The sequence below is a fragment of the Limanda limanda genome, chromosome 4 (genome assembly GCF_963576545.1).
Source record: "Limanda limanda chromosome 4, fLimLim1.1, whole genome shotgun sequence".
Taxonomy (NCBI): Eukaryota; Metazoa; Chordata; class Actinopteri; order Pleuronectiformes; family Pleuronectidae; genus Limanda; species Limanda limanda.
Window position 1 is genome coordinate 31,104,061 of NC_083639.1, and position 22,468 is coordinate 31,126,528.

Genomic DNA, 22,468 nt, shown 5'->3' on the forward strand with positions numbered 1-22,468 from the left:
CTAAATTCCATCATCCTTCAAACGAACGAGGACGTGTGTCTTCTCTTCTTCTATTAAACAAACATTATCTTTAACCCAAAGAATTAAAGATACTCTGACCTTTAACCTTTTCACGTGGACCATAAACCACAGGTTATATGTAAAAGGTTATAAATCTATGAAACTGTCATTCACACTTGAGGCCTCCCCCCCTGTTAACAGTGAAAGCGACGCCTCAACACAATGAGAAACAGAATGAAATTAGCTCAGTTCATGTTCATTAGAGCCAATAAAAAGCGAAGAAACAGTCGTGTCATGTGATCGTAAATCAACATGGACGCCATGACGGCCAAAACACCTGAATCGCCCCCTGGTGGCCGTCTGCAGTATCGTTCACCTGCCACGGCTCCATGTTCAGGTGTTTCTGATCAGTTTGGTTTTTAATTGGTTAATTGATGGATATACAAACAGATCCTGATTGACAGCAGAGACTGACTCTTGATTGGCTGGGTACAGGTATGGGCGGGACCTCGATACCGTGGCTCCACCCCTCAGATTCCTGCTTCGAATGATAACGTCACATAACAGCGCCGCTATCATAGATTTGAGCTTCATTGCTGATCCATGCTAACGTAAAGTTGTGATATTCTCGACAGCAGTTAGAGAACGAGTGAACAAACAGATACCAGTAAAACCAGCGGACGCCTCTTGTCCACTGGTCACTAACATCTGTCTCGTGTCTGAACTGAGGACAGACAGGATCCTCACAGGACGGAGCTGAGACGTCTTCAGGTGACGTGTCTCTTCTGAGCCTTCGTGGTCTGGAGGTGGACGGACGCTGGATCTGCAGAGTGTGAAGGAGCCTTGGTCTGTAGATCAAATATGAACCTGGTGGAACATCAGCACTTTATTTAAATCTTTATTTATATATAACTTTAATGTTATTATTTGACTTAAAGCCTAAAGAATGTGACGGTGACAGCAGGAGGCGAAGACAGACTTTCATTCAGTGTGAAGCTGAGCAGCAGCACAGAGAGGAGGTGGAGGTGGAGGTGGAGGTGGAGGTGGAGGGTCTGAGTGAAGAATGAAGGTGTGTTCCTGCAGAAGGGAAAGTGAAGAATGGCTCTTTTCATTCCTCCTCTCATTCATCAGGTCGGAGGGAAACGTGGCGGCCGGCGCTGTTCTGCCCACGTGGATCTCTCAGTTTGAAGCTTCTGCCACATGATAGAGATTAGGAGCCGGAGACGGGGAAGGGTCTTGTGTTTCTACCCGGCTCCTTCCTCCGCTCTCACACATGTTGGTCTTGTTAATGATGAGGAAGAGGAGGAGGAGGAGGAGGAGAGGAAGGGAGAAGGAGCGCAGGAAGAGGGACACATGCCGCTCTGTTCCCTTCAGACTATCAGACACGTGAGGTATGGAGGGAGGTGTGGGTGGGGAGAGGAAAAATACGATCCAATTTCATTTGGATTTATTTTGTTTGTTTAAGTCGCAAACTACAGGAAACCAATCAGAGTCCGGTACAGGTAGGCTCCGCCCACGTAGGTGAGGACGACAGGACGTTTATCAGACAGAAGTCTTCAGTCCCTAAATTACAATGTGAATCCAAAACTAACCAGAAACAATGAAACTATGGAACAAACACATGAAGCGTTTTCAGACTTTAGCAGAGAGATCTTTTCCTCTTTGTATTTTCAAGTATACTTTCGAGTTACTGGCTTCGTGAAAACGAGTGTAAACCTTGTGAGGGTGAAAACAGAAAGGAATCCGGTTCGATGTGAGCCGGGTGGGAGGTCTGCTCACGCCTCTGAGATCAGCTCCTGCTTCACCAGTCTGGAACAAAGAGGGTTTCTGCTCCTGCGTTGGACCACACACTTAATGAATCACAACTTAAATCCCACAGATCAAACGTGAAGCAGGAACCAAGTTGTTGCTGCTTCCAGACTCTTACATCGAGTGGATTAACACTACGAGGACCAGGAGAGATTTAAGGGACAAAGGGACACAGTGTGAACACGGGAAAAATGATTAATAATTTCTGTTCGGCCGTCGTTTAGTGGATGTGTTAGAGACGAAGCAAAATACAACGAGGCGTCTTCCTCCCGAAGAGAAGAGCTATCGTGTTTTTTCAAGTTAATATCTTCGGGATACAAAACAAAAACCCTAATGAACTTCCAGGACACGATCGAAACGTGTCCTCCTCTCTGTGCACGATTCATTCACACAAACGTTACAGGAGAAGTTTCACTGAGAAGCTTCATCGCCCGAACATAAAAATCTTAAAAGATATTTGATCTTTTCTCACTGTTTCTTTCCTCTAGTTGTTTTTTATGATTGTAAAAGTTCTGTAAAGTTAAAACACTCATGAAAACGATCAAAAGAATTCAGTTCCTGTAAGATTCAACCAACCAGGATGTTCCTTCAACATCATCAGTTTTATAATCAGTTTAATTTGAAAGTTTTTATCCTTTTGTTTAAGTTTAGCTCAGGTTCATGTGTATGAACTTAAACAACAACAAAAAATGTAATCTGTAATGTATAGCACACACGCACAGACACACACACACACACACACACACACAAGCTTCCATGTGAAAGCAGATGCTGTTTCACTGCTGTTTTCTCTATGAACACAACACTCTCAGTTCATTAATTCGACTTCCACCCGCTCTCTGTCTTTAGTTCAGTTTTCTTTCTGACCGGTCACATCTCACTCTCAGTTCATTTCATCCTCTCACACTGACCCTGAACCTGTGGCACAATGATAACAATCATTAAAACCTCGTCCCTGTTGTTGTTTTTAAACCGTTGTGTTTCCAGGTTGTTTGCGAATACGTCGTCTCAGGATCAACATCTGAGAATTTCTTTAACTTTAGTACAAAGATGAAATGAGGAGAATTTGGAGGTCAAAGGTCACAGTGATGTCACGAAACAAACGTCTGAACTGAGCTGGTGTTTCTCCTGCTGCTCTGAACACGAGTCTCATTCTGGCTTAATACCAGGAAATATCTTTTTAATGTGCTGAACATATATCTCACGAGTCTGGATGTGAAACTGTGATATAAAGAAAAGCCAGTTTTTGGGGCATGAGACAGTTTTAGTCTGGATTTAAAAGAGAAACAGAGGAAATCACGTTTGTAAATGTAAGCAGTTAAACTTGAAAACTCTGAATAAAGCAGCTTCACATTTAAAATGTTCAGGCACGACAGAAGTCCGACGTCTGAAATAAACATTTAATGCAGTAAAGTTACAAACTGAATCTATAAATAAGCTCAATAATTTGATGGAATGATTTAGATTTAACGTTGACTGATATCACTGTGTCATATATTCTATATTTGTGGTGTGGTCAGATGATTCTCACAGATTCTGATAAATACTCAGATTGAAACTGGAACGGGACAAAGAGGAAGTTGAGTGAAACTTTGCTCGGGTTCTTTGATCTGAGATGAAAGTCTTCAGGTTCCTGCTGTCAGCTCTGCATGAAGAGGTGGAAGTTGGCTCTGGTGAACTCCTGGTGGATCGTCTCCAGCAGGACGTCGTCCTCCTGTCCCTCGTCACTGCCTCCGTCTCTCCTCCCTCCTCCTCCTCCTCCACCTCCTCCTCCACCTCCTCCTCGGACAGACGAGGGTGGCTGGAGCTCGGGGGTGTAGGTGAAACTGAAAGAGGTGCGATAAATCAGGCCGTCCAATCGGATGAGGGCCAGCGGGACGGTGAGGACGCGCCGCAGAGAGCGCCACCCGTCGCTGAAGACAGAGACGTCAGGGACGACGCACAGCAGAGACTTGGGCGACCTGCAGAGAAGCAAGGCAGAGAGAGAAGGGAGGTCAAGGGTCAGAGTGAAGAAGTGAGATCTTCATCCTCTGAGTCTGAGGATCCTCTGAGTCCTGATTCTAGAGGTCAGAGGTCACAGTCACAACCTGTACACATACAAACACGTCGATGACTGCAGACGAACACGGGCTCCCACAAGTGAAGCCTTAACACCTGGAGCGCCCCCTGGTGGCCGGCAGCAGTACAGCTCACCCCCCCCCCCCTGCCCTACCTCCTCCACGTCAGCTGATGGGACATGGACCAAACTAACAAAACTAAGTGCACTTTACATTTTTTTCTAAAAGTTCTTTACACTTCAAGTATAAGATGCTGTTAATTTTTGAAGTGGGGACATATCTATACTCTATCTATCTATACTTGCAGTTTATGATACAATCACACATTAATAAACTTTAATTTTTGATTCTATTTATGAAGTTTCTTTTAATAGAAGTTTTTAAATATGTTTGATAATCTAAATTCATAGGAAAAAGACTAATTGAGCAAAACTTGCAATGAAATTCCCTTTAATGGTTTAATAAAACTTAAAGTGTCAAGTATTAAATGTGAATATTATCAACAGATTTCCAATGAGAGGTGAAAACATCATGAAACATAAACCTCTCTGCTTCTTACTGCAGCTACACCACATGTCTCTGTTGCTCCGCTCTGAGTTTAACTTCATTCTGTGCAGCTTTAACTCGAGTTGTAAATCAAATGAATAATTATATAATTATGCCTCAGCTCAGATTTACGGTTGTGATTCAGCCTCTCGTGCTGCAGCAGCTGTTTCCACAGGAGAAGCTGTGAAAAGCTGTGAAAGCTGCAGTGAAGCGTCGAGAAGCTCAAGAGTTTGATGTCTCCATGAGGGGGGGTGGGGGGTGGTGGTGGAGACCAAACACCGAGATAATACAGAGAGAACACAGGAACTAGACTCATCACCAACGTGGTTTTATCTGCATCTGAATATGCAACACAATCCATATTATGTATTGTTGCATTGACGACTTTCTGTGCTGCCCCCAAGTGGTCGCAAACGAGATAACGCAGGTTTCAAATTAAGAAAACAAAACATGCAAACTTCATCTATTCAGCACTTTTCAAAAACAAATTAGAGTAAAAGAAGAAGACAGAGGAAAATATAATATAGAAACCACTGAGCAAACTGCACAGGAACCTTTCCATGTGTAGATGATTATATGATTATATGATTATATGATTACGTGACAGAGTAAACACGATCTGATATGAAATGCTAGCGAGCAGCAGATATTCTGAACGCACTCTCATGAGGTGTTTCATTCACACACGTCCCACTCGCACGGCAGCCAGGGATCGGGTTCCTAATTGGCTGCAGCCTCGTACAAACAGCTCAGTGTGGTCGACTGTTAGACAAACACGGCTCCGCTGCACGCTGCCCAGCGGCTGCTGCCTGGGGGGGGATTCACCGGGGGGGGGATCCACCAGAGAGCCTGATGCCTCAGCACCTCAGCTGTGGCATCTGAGGAGGAGTCTGACGTCAGAGGAGCTGTTTGGATGTGAGAGTCTGTGAGGAGACGCCTCAGGAGTCAGAGAAGCTTCTCTCAGAGATGAGTTTAACGTTAACTCCTTCAAGCTGCTCGGGTGCAGGTTGGTTTCTCAAAATGAACCAAAACCGGTAAAAAGGCCGGTTCAACAAATTCCCTGAATGTGTGAATCAATGTTGGAATATTAGAACTTGTTGAGTGAACAGTTTTTTACCTTAAGTCAGCAAAAAACCCCTCTTAGAAACAGAATGAAGATATGAAAAGTGATTAAAGAAGATGCATTGATTTAAAAATCCAAATATTTTGTCAAGCAAAACTCAAAAGCTTGTTTGTTTCAGTTTCTCCCGTCGTTGAGTTTTTCTCATTGAAAACGGGTCTGTTGTGATTTATTGAAATTCCTCAACAAGAAGCTAAATATCTGCTTTTGGAATCTGGGTCAGATGAAATGTAATTTGGGTTCAAACCTGGTTATGTTATAACATTGAGTCTGTACGAGCTAGAATTAATATTTAGGGCAGATTTTATGAGCAGTTGCTCTCCAGACTTGGATCCTCTGTGGAGAAGCTGCAGGAGAGCGACTGGTGTGAATCAGAATTAAACTAACGATGATTGAAACAAACCTGAAAACCAACAATATTATTAACAAGATTAATCTGAAGAATAACACTGATAAGATGTGGAGAATAAACAAATAAAGGATTCCTCCTCCGACGTTCCACCTGCTGTTAAAGACGATCAGGAAACAGCTCATCAATAAAAATGTATAAATGACTGGAGCTCGTCAATATTAAATAACTTATGAAATCTTAAGACAGAATCCAGCTGATCTATTCTCTTCATGTCTTGTTCTGTTTCCTCCTGAACTCACTTGAACATTGTTTCAGCTTCACTGTTTCCAAACCAGACTTTGAGATGAGGACTGAAGTTTTCCCCGAGGAGTTCCAGCATGGCCACGTGTCCTCCTCCGTTCACCTGGAGGAACAGGAAACAGCTGAGAGACAGTTTATTAATGTCCACAGAATTGATGTGTGTGTGTGTGTGTGTGTGTGTGTGTGTGTGTGTGTGTGTGTGTGTGTGTGTGTGTGTGTGTGTGTGTGTGTGTGTGTAAAAAATAACTCTCTAAGATCTCTCTGAAAATAACAATATAAAGATATTGATCAGAGAATTCACCATTCATCATCTGAAATCACTTTATTTGGTTTTAGTTGCAGTTAAAACTCGGCCAGACTGACTCTCAGTGTGTGTGTACGTGTGTGTTTGTACGTGTGTGTGTGTGTACGTGTGTGTGTATGTGTGTGTGTGTGTGTGTGATCGGACTCACCTCCAGCCCTATGATAACAGGAAAGGGACTGACTGGCGTCTGGACACAGGCCAGACCCTCGTTGAAGGTGAATTCCACCATCTCCACTCCGATGATGGTCCAACAGGATCCGTCGTTCAGCACCACTCTGCTGGGGTCTCTGGGGCTGGAGGGGGCCTGGAGAGAGAAGGAGGGATGGAGGAATGAAGCCAGAGAAGGATGGAGATGAAGGAGGGAGGAGGAATGAAGCCAGAGAAGGTTGGAGATGAAGGAGGGAGGAGGAATGAAGCCAGAGAAGGTTGGAGATGAAGGAGGGAGGAAGAATGAAGCCAGAGAAGGATGGAGATGAAGGAGGGAGGAGGAATGAAGCCAGAGAAGGATAGAGATGAAGGAGGGAGGAGGAATGAAGCCAGAGAAGGATGGAGATGAAGGAGGGAGGAGGAAAGAAGACAGAGAGGGATATAGATGAAGGAGGGAGGAGGAATGAAGCCAGAGAAGGATAGAGATGAAGGAGGGAGGAGGAAAGAAGACAGAGAAGGATATAGATGAAGGAGGGAGGAGGAATGAAGCCAGAGAAGGATGGAAAAGAAGGAGGGAAGAGGAATGAAGCCAGAGAAGGATAGAGATGAAGGAGGGAGGAGGAATGAAGCCAGAGAAGGATAGAAAAGAAGGAGGGAAGAGGAATGAAGCCAGAGAAGGACAGAGATGAAGGAGGGAGGAGGAATGAAACCAGAGAAGGATAGAGATGAAGGAGGGAGGAGGAATGAAGCCAGAGAAGGATGGAGATGAAGGAGGGAGGAGGAATGAAGCCAGAGAAGGATAGAGATGAAGGAGGGAGGAGGAATGAAACCAGAGAAGGATAGAGATGAAGGAGGGAGGAGGAATGAAGCCAGAGAAGGATGGAGATGAAGGAGGGCGGAGGAATGAAGCCAGAGAAGGATATAGATGAAGGAGGGAGGAGGAATGAAGCCAGTGAAGGATGGAGATGAAGGAGGGAGGAGGAATGAAGCCAGAGAAGGATGGAGATGAAGGATGGAGATGAAGGATGGAGATGAAGGATGGAAATGAAGGATGGAGATGAAGGATGGAGATGAAGGATGGAGATGAAGGATGGAGATGAAGGAGGGAGGAGGAATGAAGCCAGAGAAGAACGGAGATGAAGGAGGGAGGAGGAATGAAGCCAGAGAAGGATGGAGATGAAGGATGGAGATGAAGGATGGAGATGAAGGAGGGAGGAGGAATGAAGCCAGAGAAGGATGGAGATGAAGGATGGAGATGAAGGATGGAGATGAAGGATGGAGATGAAGGAGGGAGGAGGAATGAAGCCAGAGAAGAACGGAGATGAAGGAGGGAGGAGGAATGAAGCCAGAGAAGGATGGAGATGAAGGATGGAGATGAAGGATGGAGATGAAGGAGGGGGGAGGAATGAAGCCAGAGAAGAACGGAGATGAAGGAGGGAGGAGGAATGAAGCCAGAGAAGGATGGAGATGAAGGATGGAGATGAAGGATGGAGATGAAGGATGGAGATGAAGGATGGAGATGAAAGATGGAGATGAAGAAGGGAGATGAATGAAGGATGGAAATAAAGGATGGAGATGAAGGATGGAGATGAAGGATGGAGATTAAGGATGGAGATGAAAGATGGAGATGAAGAAGGGAGATGAATGAAGGATGGAAATAAAGGATGGAGATTAAGGATGGAGATGAAGGATAGAGATGAAGGATGGAGAAGAATGATGGAGAAGAAAGATGGAGACGAAGGATGGAGATGAAGGATGGAGATGAAAGATGGAGATGAAGAAGGGAGATGAAGGATGGAGATAAAGGATGGAGATGAAGGAGGGAGATGAAGGAGGGAGAAGAATGATGGAGAAGAGGGATGGAGATGAAGGATGGAGAAGAAGGGTGGAGATGAAGGGTGGAGATGAAGGATGGAGATGAAGGATGGAGATGAAGGATGGAGATGAAGACAGAGATGAAGGGTGGAGATGAAGCATGGAGATGAAGGATGGAGATGAAGACAGATATGAAGGGTGGAGATGAAGGATGGAGATGAAGGATGGAGATGAAGGATGGAGAAGAAGGGTGGAGATGAAGGGTGGAGATGAAGGATGGAGATTAAGGATGGAGATGAAGGATAGAGATGAAGGATGGAGAAGAATGATGGAGAAGAAAGATGGAGACGAAGGATGGAGATGAAGGATGGAGATGAAAGATGGAGATGAAGAAGGGAGATGAAGGATGGAGATAAAGGATGGAGATGAAGGAGGGAGATGAAGGAGGGAGAAGAATGATGGAGAAGAGGGATGGAGATGAAGGATGGAGAAGAAGGGTGGAGATGAAGGGTGGAGATGAAGGATGGAGATGAAGGATGGAGATGAAGGATGGAGATGAAGACAGAGATGAAGGGTGGAGATGAAGCATGGAGATGAAGGATGGAGATGAAGACAGATATGAAGGGTGGAGATGAAGGATGGAGATGAAGGATGGAGATGAAGCATGGAGATGAAGGATGAAGATGAAGGATGGAGATGAAGACAGAGATGAAGGATGGAGATGAAGACAGAGATGAAGGGTGGAGATGAAGCATGGAGATGAAGCATGGAGATGAAGCATGGAGATGAAGCATGGAGATGAAGGATGGAGATGAAGGATGGAGATGAAGCATGGAGATGAAGCATGGAGATGAAGGATGGAGATGAAGGACAGAGATGAAGGATGGAGATGAAGGATGGAGATGAAGGACAGAGATGAAGGATGGAGATGAAGGATGGAGATGAAGGACAGAGATGAAGGATGGAGATGAAGGATGAAGATGAAGCATGGAGATGAATGATGGAGATGAAGCATGTAGATGAAGGATGGAGATGAAGGATGGAGATGAAGCATGGAGATGAAGACAGAGATGAAGGGTGGAGATGAAGCATGGAGATGAAGGATGGAGATGAAGCATGGAGATGAAGCATGGAGATGAAGACAGAGATGAAGGGTGGAGATGAAGCATGGACGTGAAGGATGGAGATGAAGGATGGAGATGAAGGACGGAGATGAAGGGTGGAGATGAAGGATGGAGATGAAGCATGGAGATGAAGACAGAGATGAAGGATGGAGATGAAGCATGGAGATGAAGGATGGAGATGAAGGATGGAGATGAAGGACAGAGATGAAGGATGGAGATGAAGGAGGGAGATGAAGGATGGAGATGAAGGATGGAGATGTAGGACAGAGATGAAGGATGGAGATGAAGCATGGAGATGAAGGATGGAGATGAAGGATGGAGATGAAGGACGGAGATGAAGGGTGGAGATGAAGGATGGAGATGAAGCATGGAGATGAAGACAGAGATGAAGGGTGGAGATGAAGCATGGAGATGAAGCATGGAGATGAAGCATGGAGATGAAGGATGGAGATGAAGGATGGAGATGAAGGGTGGAGATGAAGGATAGATGAAGGATGAAGATGAAGGATGGAGATGAAGGATGGAGATGAAGGGTGGAGATGAAGGATGGAGATGAAGGGTGGAGTCCCACCAGGTGCTGGATGATGCTGTCGTTGGAGAGACACAGGAAGGCTTGAGGATCATCTCTGAACTGGAAGCAGCACTTGTGAAGCTGAGAAACCGGCTCGTCCACGTCCAGGATGGCCTGCTGCTTGTTGACCTTACGAATCACCTGGTGGCAGTTAACAAGACGGTGAAGAGAAACAACGATAACATGATTTACAACTTAAACACATTTAATTAACATATTTATGGTTTCATATTAAAAAGATTTGTTTCTCATGATAACTGTATTGAGAGTTTGTTGCTAATTTTCTGTATCCTCAAAAAAACTTTGTTGAGTCACACTTAACCGGAACGCTGCTTATTCACTTAAATGTGGTCGTGTCAAGTGTACAACGTGTTTCCAAGTTGACGTCTTCGTCTTCTACGTGTCCGGTTCCTCTTCTTCATCCTGAGATCTTTGTGTTCTTCAGGTTTCACGTCACGTGTTAGAAACCTCGTCCACACGTCCACTCGCTCACTGGGAAGCTTCCACACATCGTCCTGCTGGTTCCTCACATGGACTCTGACATGTTACACACGTTTTACCAGACACACTGACTCTGACATTTGTTCTCACATAGAACCTGCAGAACATGTGAGGAACATGTCAGGAACATGTCAGGAACATGTGAGGAACATGTCAGGAACATGTCAGGAACATGTGAGGAACATGTCAGGAACATGTGAGGAACATGTGAGGAACATGTCAGGAACATGTCAGGAACATGTCAGGAACATGTGAGGAACATGTCAGGAACATGTGAGGAACATGTGAGGAACATGTGAGGAACATGTGAGGAACATGTCAGGAACATATCCGGACTTCAGTGCAGGATTAAATAAGATTACATCTCTTTTTTTTATATGTTATAATGACTCAAATGTATTATATTTCAAAGTAATCCAAGCCTGCACTTTGCATACAGAAGAAGAGAAGTTGTTTAGGACCAAGAGTCAGTCTGACGTCTGGAAACAGTCGATCTGGTTCATCTCTGTTCAGGAGGCAGATGAAGCCGAGCTGAGAGCGACCTGCTGACAACGCTCTCTCACTGCAGACTGAGATTTACAAAGCTCTGACTGCCCAGCAGGGGGTCTGTTCAGGCCTGAAGGCTGCACAGGGGAAGTCCTCTGGTATCTTCTGACCTCGAGCTCCATCACACGCTAACGTGCACCACACACAGAACATTAAGCACTTTGTTCTCTTCACGGCTGCTGATGCAGCTGAACGTTTTCATCTGCGTGTCTGCCTCCACCTCCTCGGTCCCTGAAGGTCGACCACAACCAAGCCGCTCGCCACGCTCCAGGTCTTCAAACAAACCGAAGCAGCGACAGGACTCGAGTGTGAAAACATCCAGAGGTGCAGTGAGCTCAGGTTGTTATCACAGCAGTGGAGAGGCTGAGAAAGTGTCTGCTCAGCGCTTCCTCTCCGTTTAACTCAAAGTGCTCGAAGGGAGGAACATCTCAGCGTGTTAGGGATCAGAAGATCATGTGACACCTGCACACGCACACGTCTGTGAGACACACGAGGTAATCAGGAGCTGATTGAACCGCTACAATCTGTGGTTTAAACATTTAAACATGATATGATCAGCTTCTCTCTCTCTCTCTCTCTCTCTCTCTCTCTCTCTCTCTCTCTCTCTCTCTCTCTCTCTCTCTCTCTCTCTCTCTCTCTCCTGTGGTTATAAACAACACCTTCAACCTGGAGTTACTGGAGAATTTATTTAACGTCTACTTTGACTTTTTAGTTTGGTTCATGTCCCATCTGCTAACATGGAGAGAGGGTTAATGATCGGCCACCAGGGGGCGTTGGCTTCTCTTTTGGGAGCTGTCATGTCGTCCATCTTTATATGGTCAGTACACATGAGTGTGTGTGTGTGTGTGTGTGTGCGTGTTTGTGTGTTACCATCGGTGGCAGTGCGACTCCAGACTCCGTGCACACTAACTGGATCACAGCGCCGTAACAGATGAAGCCTTCGCTCAGCACAAAGTCCCCTTGGTCAGCACTTTGGTCCTCCACTACACACACAGACACACACACACACACACACACACACACACACACACACACACAAACCCACACATGAATATTCATTTGAAATGTACATTAACGGATACTATATTTAACTTTCACTGCAACACAGATTCATCTTTTGAGTGCCTGTGTGTGTGTGTGTGTGTGTGTGTGTGTGTGTGTGTGTGTGTGTCTGTGTGTGTTGGGGTGAAGGACTGAGGTTTAGGTTTTGGTGGTGGGAGGTCCGTGCACTGTGTTAAATAAATAACCTCCCAGCAGATCTTTGGACCGTCTTTCCACTGGTGAATAACTCGCTCGCACACTGACTGTATTTATGCAGGGTGGCCGAATGGAGGGAACCAGACTGATACTGGAGGGAACCAGTCTGGTACTGGAGGGAACCAGTCTGGTACTGGAGGGAACCAGTCTGATACTTGAGGGAACCAGACTGATACTGGAGGAAACCAGTTGGATACTGGAGGGAACCAGTCTGATACTGGAGGGAACCAGACTGATACTGGAGGGAACCAGACTGATACTGGAGGGAACCAGTCTGATACTGCAGGGAACCAGTCTGATACTGGAGGGAACCAGTCTGATACTGGAGGAAACCAGACTGATACCGGAGGAAACCAGTCTGATACTGGAGGGGACCAGACTGATACTGGAGGGAACCAGTCTGATACTGGAGGGAACCAGTCTGATACTGGAGGGAACCAGTCTGGTACTGGAGGGAACCAGTCTGATACTTGAGGGAACCAGACTGATACTGGAGGAAACCAGTTGGATACTGGAGGGAACCAGTCTGATACTGGAGGGAACCAGACTGATACTGGAGGGAACCAGACTGATACTGGAGGGAACCAGTCTGATACTGCAGGGAACCAGTCTGATACTGGAGGGAACCAGTCTGATACTGGAGGAAACCAGACTGATACCGGAGGAAACCAGTCTGATACTGGAGGGGACCAGACTGATACTGGAGGGAACCAGTCTGATACTGGAGGGAACCAGTCTGATACTGGAGGGAACCAGACTGATACTGGAGGGAACCAGACTGATACTGGAGGGAACCAGTCTGATACTGGAGGGAACTAGACTGATACTGGAGGAAACCAGTCTGATACTGGAGGGAACCTGTCCGATACTGCAGGGAACCAGTCTGATACTGGAGGGAACCAGTCTGATACTGGAGGAAACCAGACTGATACCGGAGGAAACCAGTCTGATACTGGAGGGAACCAGTCTGATACTGGAGGAAACCAGACTGATACTGGAGGAAACCAGTCTGATACTGGAGGGAACCAGACTGATCCTGGAGGGAACCAGTCTGATACTGGAGGGAACCTGTCTGAACCAGTCTGATACTGGAGGGAACCAGTCTGATACTGGAGGAAACCAGTTGGATACTGGAGGGAACCAGTCTGATACTGGAGGGAACCAGACTGATACTGGAGGGAACCAGTCTGATACTGGAGGAAACCAGACTGATACTGGAGGAAACCAGTCTGATACTGGAGGGAACCAGACTGATCCTGGAGGGAACCAGTCTGATACTGGAGGGAACCAGTCTGATACTGGAGGGAACCAGTCTGAACCAGTCTGATACTGGAGGGGACCAGACTGATACTGGAGGGAACCATTCTGATACTGGAGAGAACTAGACTGATACTGGAGGGAACCAGTCTGTTACTGGAGAGAACCAGACTGATACTGGAGGGAACCAGTCTGATAATGGAGAGAACCAGACTGATACTGGAGGGAACCAGTCTGATACTGGAGAGAACCAGACTGATACTGGAGGGAACCAGTCTGATACTGGAGGGAACCAGTCTGATACTGGAGGAAACCAGTCTGATACTGGAGGGAATCAGTCGGATACTGGAGAGAACCAGTCGGATACTGGAGAGAACCAGACTGATACTGGAGAGAACCAGACTGATACTGGAGAGAACCAGTCTGATACTGGAAGGAACCAGACGGATACTGGTCGAAACTAGTCTGATACTGGAGTGAACCAGTCGGATACTGGAGGGAACCAGACTGATACTGGAGGAAACCAGTCTGTTCCTGGAGGAAACCAGTCTGAACCAGTCTGATACTGGAAGGAACCAGTCTGATACTTGAGGGAACCAGTCTGATACTGGAGGAAACCAGACTGATACTGGAGGGAACCAGATTGATACCAGTGTCACACTTGAACAGAGTCTATATTCCGTGCACGTTCTCATGCTGAGTAGGCGATGTGTGCACATACAGACTGAGGTACACCCCCACAGTTCATGCTCGTACAGTAACATATGATCCTGGCGGCGCCACTGGTATTAACGTCCCACAGGATCTGCGTCCGGCCCGGTCACACTTAGAGGAAGTGGATTTCTGGATTCTCTTCTGAGCCTCTGTTTTTGATTTAAAGTCAAACAGTGACCACAATGTGACCTGTACAGTACACAAGGCATCAGTCAGTGTGTGAACATACACTCACACACACACTCAGATTTACCCATGGTGATGGTGAAGGCCGTCCACTGTCTGGCGCTGGCTACAAAAGCTCCTCTGTCCACTGAGAGGTACCGAGTGCTGACCGTCTGGGAGCGCAGGCGGTTGAACAAAGCAACTCTGGAGCACGAGGAGATACACACTGAAACACACACAGAGACAGAGTGAGACCCACACTGATTCTGAACACACACACACACACACACACTGTACAACACAGTACAAGCTCTTCATTTAAGCTTTTCATTGGAGGCATTTGTAATATTTGACGCTCACACAGGTTCAAAGCCCGATAAGGATTCGTTCTCACACAGAAACCTGAGCAACCGGACGTCACCTGATCTGCAGAGTCAGCTGTCAAGATGATGCCTCTTTTTAGAGTGTGTGTGTGAGGGTGAGTGTGTGTGTGTGTGTGTGTGTGTGTGTGTGTGTGTGTGTGTGTGTGTGTGTGTGTAGGTTTTGACCCTGTGACCTGCAGTGACCCGACACTACCGGCTATCAATCGTTCAGCTGAACCTGGGATCAGTGTTGTCTGAGCAGGATGTTTGAAATCACTGAAAGATGTTTTCTCACAGAAACAGAATAAAAAAAACTGTGTTTTTGAACTACAAGAAGTTTTCAAAGATCAACTCAATGAAGCTGTTTTACTATCAGATGTTCAAATCTATCAAGAAGACAAAGACATCCACTTGGAAACACGAGGAGATTCCAGATCTTCTGGTGATGAGGCCGACGCCGTGTGGAGGAGCTGGAATCAACAACACTGATCTTTCCACAGCAGAGTTTAAACGTCATGTCCCGCCTCCTGCTGCCCTACAGGCTCCGCCCCTCACCTGGATGTTCCCACATGTTCCTGTTTGAATGAGTCGTACCTGACATCCTGCTGCTGTGTTCAAACTAAGTGAAACACAAACGCTGCTCTTGTCTGAGTCAAATATGAAGAAACTTGAAACAAGCTGAAAACCCGACGCCTGCTGTCCCGGCTGCGGAGGAATAAAAAGTGGAGAAGATGTAAAGACGTGACTCACGGTCGACGTTCTTCATGGACTGTCTCTTCTGTGAAGGTTTGGAGATCACTTTGATCAGTCTGCTCTGGAAAGAACCCACTTCCTGTCTGTTGCCCAGGAAGAGTCGCAGCAGGAGGCGGAAGTGTTTCCTCTTGTCCTGATCAGAGATGAACAGCGACTTGGCGCAGGCAAACATCTGCTGCAGAGACAGAGGAGTCAGTGTGTCAGAGGAAGTGACTGTGAATAAAGATGGACAACGTGTCTCCACTCTGTCCAGACCGACAGCCACCAGGGGGCGATACAGATGTTTTGGCTTCACTTTTGGAAATTTGCTTTGTCGCCCATCTTTAGCTGCGTTCACACTGCAACATTAAAGTCTGAAAACATCATTTTAAAATGACAACAAGTGTTTTAGCTCCGTTTCAGAAATAATCTGCATCCACACGAACACACCTGCAAAAAAACACATTCACGTCCTCTGGTCATGTGATGTAAACAGGAAGTGGAACTGTTACTGACAGGGAGGTGGAACTGTTACTGACAGGAAGTGTTACTCATAGATATATATAAAGACTAGATGTCTCATTCGACGGAGCCGGACGTCCGCACAGGGCGGCCATCTTGCTAGGGGGCAGCTCGCTCACACATAACATTGTGTTGGTATTGGTAAATAACCATAACTTGCCGTCAGAGATGTAGTTATGACACTGCATTAATAATTAAATTTTTTAGAAAATAACACAATTATGCAGTCTCATATCTACATCTCTGACGTTTATAACAAACCAAACCGTTTAAAATCTGTTGAAAATTGAGCAAGTTATGGTTATTTACCACTACCAACAAAATGTTATGAGTGAGCGATCAACCTCTGGCAAGATGGCCGCCATGTGCGGACGTTCGACTCCGTTGGCCGGCAACGCAGACGAGACATCTAGTCTTTATTTATATCTATGGTGTTACTGACAGGAAGTGTTAGCGATGCTTTGTGTTCACCGCTGGTCATCGAGTCATGTGACTGATGAGAACCAATCAGGAAGAGAACGTCTGAGTCATCGTTTACTAAAGTCTCAGTTTCTGTTCAGACTGAAACGAGAAGCAGCGGCGTTTAGTCTCTGATCCGGAGGCTGGAAAACCCTGAAGTCTCGTGGACGTCCGGTGTCAACAAAACAAAAGTGAAGCATTTTAAAACGTAACATATCAGTATGGACGTATATGTGTGAATATTGTTCATGTCACTGTGTTAGTTGTGTCCTGGTGAGTTGGAGCGGACAGAGAAACAGGAAGTCTGGTTCTCCTCTCTCAGTGAGGACGTCAGCGAGAGACAAACAATGTGTTTACAGGAGCAGACACGACTGTTTGTCGAGTCAACAGTCGTGTCTGCTGTGAAGGAGGTGATTGTCTCGTGTGGACGATCACACCGAGCTGTCTGTCCCTCCAGGTCTTCACATCCCATCAGCCACTCACCCACAGCTGCTGGTCCGAGCAGCAATCAAAGCTACGAAGCTCCAGTGCAGCTCAGAGCTTCTTGATAGATTTAGAAAGAAATTGATTTGAATATCTGTTGTTGTGGATGTAAGAATATGAGTTGATGCTTCGTCTCTACACGAAACATGAGGACGTTTGAAGTCATTTGGCGAAGAAACTGCACAACAGACTTTAGCATGAAGGGAGTTTGTGATGTTTGATTGTTAAAGCAACAAGATGCAACTTTCCACCTTAAATCAGGTAAATATTGATCTTTAGCCACTTTTAACATTAAGTAAACTACAACTTCATCACACATCATTTATCTCCTGCTGCTGGAGGAGAATTTACCTTGAACAAAGGTTCAAACCTCCAGAAAACTGGTGACACACACACACACACAGACACACACATACACACACACAAACACACACACAGACACACAGACACACACACTCTCTAACCGTGGAGTCTGGCTGCTCATCGAAGACCAGTTTGAAAGTGTCGGCCTGAGACTGGCTGGAGTTGTCCAGACACATGTAGCCACACATGCGATACACAGAGTCTCCGTAACCAGCGGCTGCAGGAGAAGGAGAGAGAGGAGAGGAGAAGAAACAACAGCAGAGGGATGAAGAGGATGAGAAAGAGGAGGGAAGAAGAAACGACAGCAGAGGGATGAAGAGGACGAGAAAGAGGAGGGAGGAACAGAAGACAAATAAAGAACGATAAGGACAGAGCTGCATCTGATGTTTTAATCTTAAACGTTGGTGTCCTCACCTTTCAGATGATCCTGCATGACCTTCCATCCACGACCACGGATGTAAACGCAGGGCGGAGGGCAGAAGAACCTGTACAATTCAAAAGTTTCTGGTGAACTTTTGTCTTGTCTGATTCATCATGTTCACATCGACACAGTAAATCAGATCTGGTTTGAAGAGCTCTGTGTCAGAAATAATCTCTGTCCACACTCACACACCCGAAAACCATAGCTAAACACCTGTCACATGACCACTCCTGTACACTGGTCATGTGGTGTAAACAGGAAGAAGATTGTCTCCTCTGCAGCTGGTTGCTTAGTAACAGAAACTCCTCTGAGGTAGGAACAGTGATGGTGAAGAGTGAGAGAAGGGACGACGAGGTGGAACTGTTACTGACAGAAAGTGTTACTGACAGGAAGTGTTACTGACAGGAAGTGTTACAGAAAGTGTTACTGACAGGAAGTGTTACTGACAGGAAGTGTTACAGAAAGTGTTACTGACAGGAAGTGTTACTGACAGGAAGTGTTACTGACAGGAAGTGTTACAGAAAGTGTTACTGACAGGAAGTGCTACTGACAGAAAGTGTTACTGACAGGAAGTGCTACTGACAGGAAGTGTTACTGACAGGAAGTGTTACTGACAGGAAGTGTTACAGGAAGTGTTACTGACAGGAAGTGTTACAGGAAGTGTTACAGGAAGTGTTACTGACAGAAAGTGTTACTGACAGGAAGTGCTACTGACAGGAAGTGTTACAGAAAGTGTTACTGACAGGAAGTGCTACTGACAGAAAGTGTTACTGACAGGAAGTGCTACTGACAGGAAGTGTTACTGACAGGAAGTGTTACTGACAGGAAGTGTTACAGGAAGTGTTACTGACAGGAAGTGTTACTGACAGGAAGTGCTACTGACAGGAAGTGTTACTGACAGGAAGTGTTACTGACAGGAAGTGTTACTGACAGGAAGTGTTACTGACAGGAAGTGTTACAGGAAGTGTTACTGACAGGAAGTGTTACTGACAGGAAGTGCTACTGACAGGAAGTGTTACTGACAGGAAGTGTTACTGACAGGAAGTGTTACTGACAGGAAGTGTTAGAGACGCTTTGTGTTCACCACTGGTCGTCGAGTCATGTGACTGATGAGAACCAATCAGGACGAGAACCTGGGCGTCTGCGTCACGTCTCAGTTTTAGGGGATTAAAAACTCCAGATTATAGACGTCAGGTACAGACGTCGTAACAGGGATGTGTTTTAAAACTAAAGCGTTTTTGTGTGAACGTAACCAGAGTTGTACGTGCTTTTTATGTTTGCTACCTTTTCTCGTTGCCGTAGGACTTCTGAGCCACCTTGGCGTGCAGGATGACCACGCTCTGGTCAGCGTGGGCGTCTCTCCCCGGTTCCCTCATGGTTCCCACCGACTGGCAGCCGTGAAACCCGGGGTCCGGCCTCCTGATTGGACGAGAAAACTGTGACTCACAGAGAACCAACTCAAGAATGAACTGACTAGATTTCAGTGGATAAAGGTCAAAGGTCACGGTTGACTCCTGCTGCTAATATTTAATGGATCATTTATAATCAAGTTTCTGTTTTAATCACATTCAGATACATTTCACAGGAGTTTGTTTATCTTCAATTCTAAAAGCATGAAGGTTTCTACTCTTTGCCTTAAAATAATTCCCATATATACATTTGACCTGTATATACGTTACTTGTCATGCGACAGGAAAACAGAACCAAAGTGTTTCCATCAAATAAAAGAAACACTGGCTTCAAACTGACATCACATTATGGTATTTCCTCCTCCTGCGTGTGTCTTTGGGGAAACCTGCTCATTAATTCCTCAGTTTGAGCGAATTAATCTCTGTGTTTGGACGATTAGAATCCAGCCCGTGTGTGACCAGCTCTCACGTGATCCTCTGAGCAGCAGGTGAAGGACTGAGCGAGCCGGAGCAGTCACAGGGTCAGCTGTCACCTCAGCTGCGTGCTCCCTCTGCAGCCACGCTGTAATGAGGGGCCGGACCCGGAGCCTGGAATGCTCCTCATAATGAAGACTGTTGACCCGGAGCGGAGCAGGAGGAGGGCAGCAGAGACAGAGAGGTGGTGACGGGCGGTGGCAGAAAGAAACCACAGCAGAAAGGACTCCAGCGTGTGACTCAAGATTGAGACTTGAAGAAACTTGAAGTCAACGTGTCAATGAAAGTGTTGAAGAACGTGAGAGAAGATTCCTGGATCTGCTCCAAAATGTGATCAGTTCTCCTCATCAACGGTTTCAACATTGTCAACGTCAAAAAAATATCTATGACAGTTGCTTTGTTTTTTCATTGGACACTTTAACGTGAGGAATCAAACATCTGACGTCTGTTTCACTAGAGATTTAAAGTAATATTACTTTTATACCAAACCTTTGCTTTAACGTTAAACTTAAACTTTACATTCGTGTTAAACCACTTTCTAATTAGAGTCCCTCTGGTTCTACATCATCTCCGTCCTCAATGCACTGGTACACGTCCTCAGAGGAGGACACTGGAGAGTGAGTGTTCATGTCTCCACGGTTCACAGTTCAGGGTCACACTTCACTGGCTGTGTGTATATGTGTGTGTGTGTGTGTGTGTGGTCAGTCACCAGGGTGCCACTAAGGATTCTAAATTAGACCTTCCCCTCTCCAAAGGTCAAAGGTCAGTGTGTCAGGATCTCAGAGCCTCTGGTATTTCACACGGAGGACACAGAGCCTGGGGGGGGGGGGGACGGAGGTGAGGAATTCACTCTCACCTCCAGGGAAACTTTGTCCTCTCGTCCAGAGGTTGAAAAGTTTTAATGACTACAATCATTGTGAGGTTCGTCAGCGCAACACAACTCCACCGAGAGACACGTTGTTAGGACGAGTCGTTAGAAACCTGCGTCCACCTGAGACCTATCTGCTGTCACCTGACAGAAGGTCACAAGGTCACATGACACATCCACAACCTGTGACATCATCGTCGTCTCTCTGTTGAAGAGACGGATTTGTTATATTCAGACGTGAGTGTGTTTGTTTCATCGGATTTTGCTTCACGTTTCTCCAGATCCGCTCGTCTCATCATCTCATCATCTCATCATCTCATCAGCTTCACACTCGTCATGTGCGTTGTTAGGATCCATTGAAAGGATTTTTAAAAATATAATTGAACTGCCAACCAGAGCTTTGTATCAGCAAGACACAACAACGACAACAGATTTGTTCGCAACAGTTCATTCATGACAACTGCTTCACTCTGAGGGACCAGCTGAGGAGCTTGTTGTGCAGGAGCAGGTCTTCACTTCACCTCTGTTGGTTTGCAAACAGGAAAAGACTCCAGGTGAATCCTCCAGTGAGTTTTCCTCTGTGGTGACTTTTACTGAATCAAACTAAGAACAATCGAGGAGGCACTGGGCCCAGCTGGAACCTGATTGGCCCATGAAGTCGATTTTTCTAAATAAACTAGTCTACTAACTATACATTACAATATATATCCACTGGTGTGTGTCTGTTCACATCTAACTAAGAGTAAAGAAGGATGGAGTCTGGTATGGTTCCTCCATAATTGGCCCTTCTGTGTAAATGGTGGCCACCTAATGGCCCCTGGTTTAGATAAATCCTAGATCCGCCACTGCAATGAAAGATACAAGATAACGCTCTATTATTGTAGGTTATTGTTTTAAGTTATGAGACTGATTTGGCTCCAACGTTTAAATGAGTCGCCTTGAGATTCTGAGTTTTTGAAAACCTTGGAAAGCCACAGGAGCTCGTCTTCAGGTTTCAGAGGGAGGGTGAGGGGGGGAGGGGTCTCTCTCTCTCTCTCTCTCTCTCCTCAAATCCTTTCCTCCTCCTGGTATTTGAATAGCTGCCCTCCATCCCTCCAGCGGCTCATTCCACCGAGTCGAGGACACAGGACAGGTCTCAGACTCCAAGCTCTGAAGAAGCTCTGGGATCAGTTCCAGTTGAGTCCTGAACCCTGAACCCTGATCTCAGCTTCCGGACCCGGGACACCTGGACTGTACGTGTCGGAGGACGGATCGTCTCACCTGTCCCAGCCGCTCCCGGTCCCGGTCCTCGGAGCGTCGCGTCCCGCCAGCAGCGGCCCCAGGTGAGTGAGTGGGAGTCCCGGGTCCGGGTCCGCAGGGGGACATCCGGCCTGGAGCATCCGAGGGTCCGAGGGAAGAGGAGATTCTAAACCTGTTATAATGAAATGAATTCAATAATTAACGCGTCATTTAAACCACCTTTAATTGAAGAGTAGAAGATAATAATGATCTGAATTAGAACTGAGGAGCTGAGAGAATTCATCGATCTTTAGTTTCAGCTGCTGAACTCTGATGATCTTCTGCTTCTCTGTGTTTGATGAACGGATTATACTTCGATTATAAAACATCTGTCACATCTGCCTCAGGGGAAAGTGTGATCAGCGTTTTCAATATTCTCTCATGTGTAAAGATTAATTAATGAATTGGTCATTGGATGAAATAATCAGGTGTAATTGACACAGAAAAGATTTTTATGTACAAGGTTGTTATAAGCTCAAAAGCTTTAAGTTTAGTATAAATTAACTTTTTTT

General features: G+C 45.9%; 1 protein-coding gene across 1 annotated transcript; it reads right to left on the minus strand.

The window, feature by feature from the left end:
• Nucleotides 1-3,325: 3,325 nt before the first annotated feature.
• rbpjl (recombination signal binding protein for immunoglobulin kappa J region-like) lies at nucleotides 3,326-22,033 on the minus strand (the record flags this gene model as incomplete). Its single annotated transcript, XM_061070044.1, has 11 exons — nucleotides 3,326-3,770; nucleotides 6,184-6,287; nucleotides 6,637-6,792; nucleotides 10,146-10,286; nucleotides 12,063-12,175; nucleotides 14,674-14,811; nucleotides 15,698-15,875; nucleotides 17,608-17,723; nucleotides 17,921-17,991; nucleotides 19,212-19,346; nucleotides 21,939-22,033. Coding segments are annotated over 11 exons (1,569 nt in total), but the record flags the coding sequence as incomplete, so codon positions are not given.
• Between the last annotated feature and the right edge of the window lie 435 nt (nucleotides 22,034-22,468).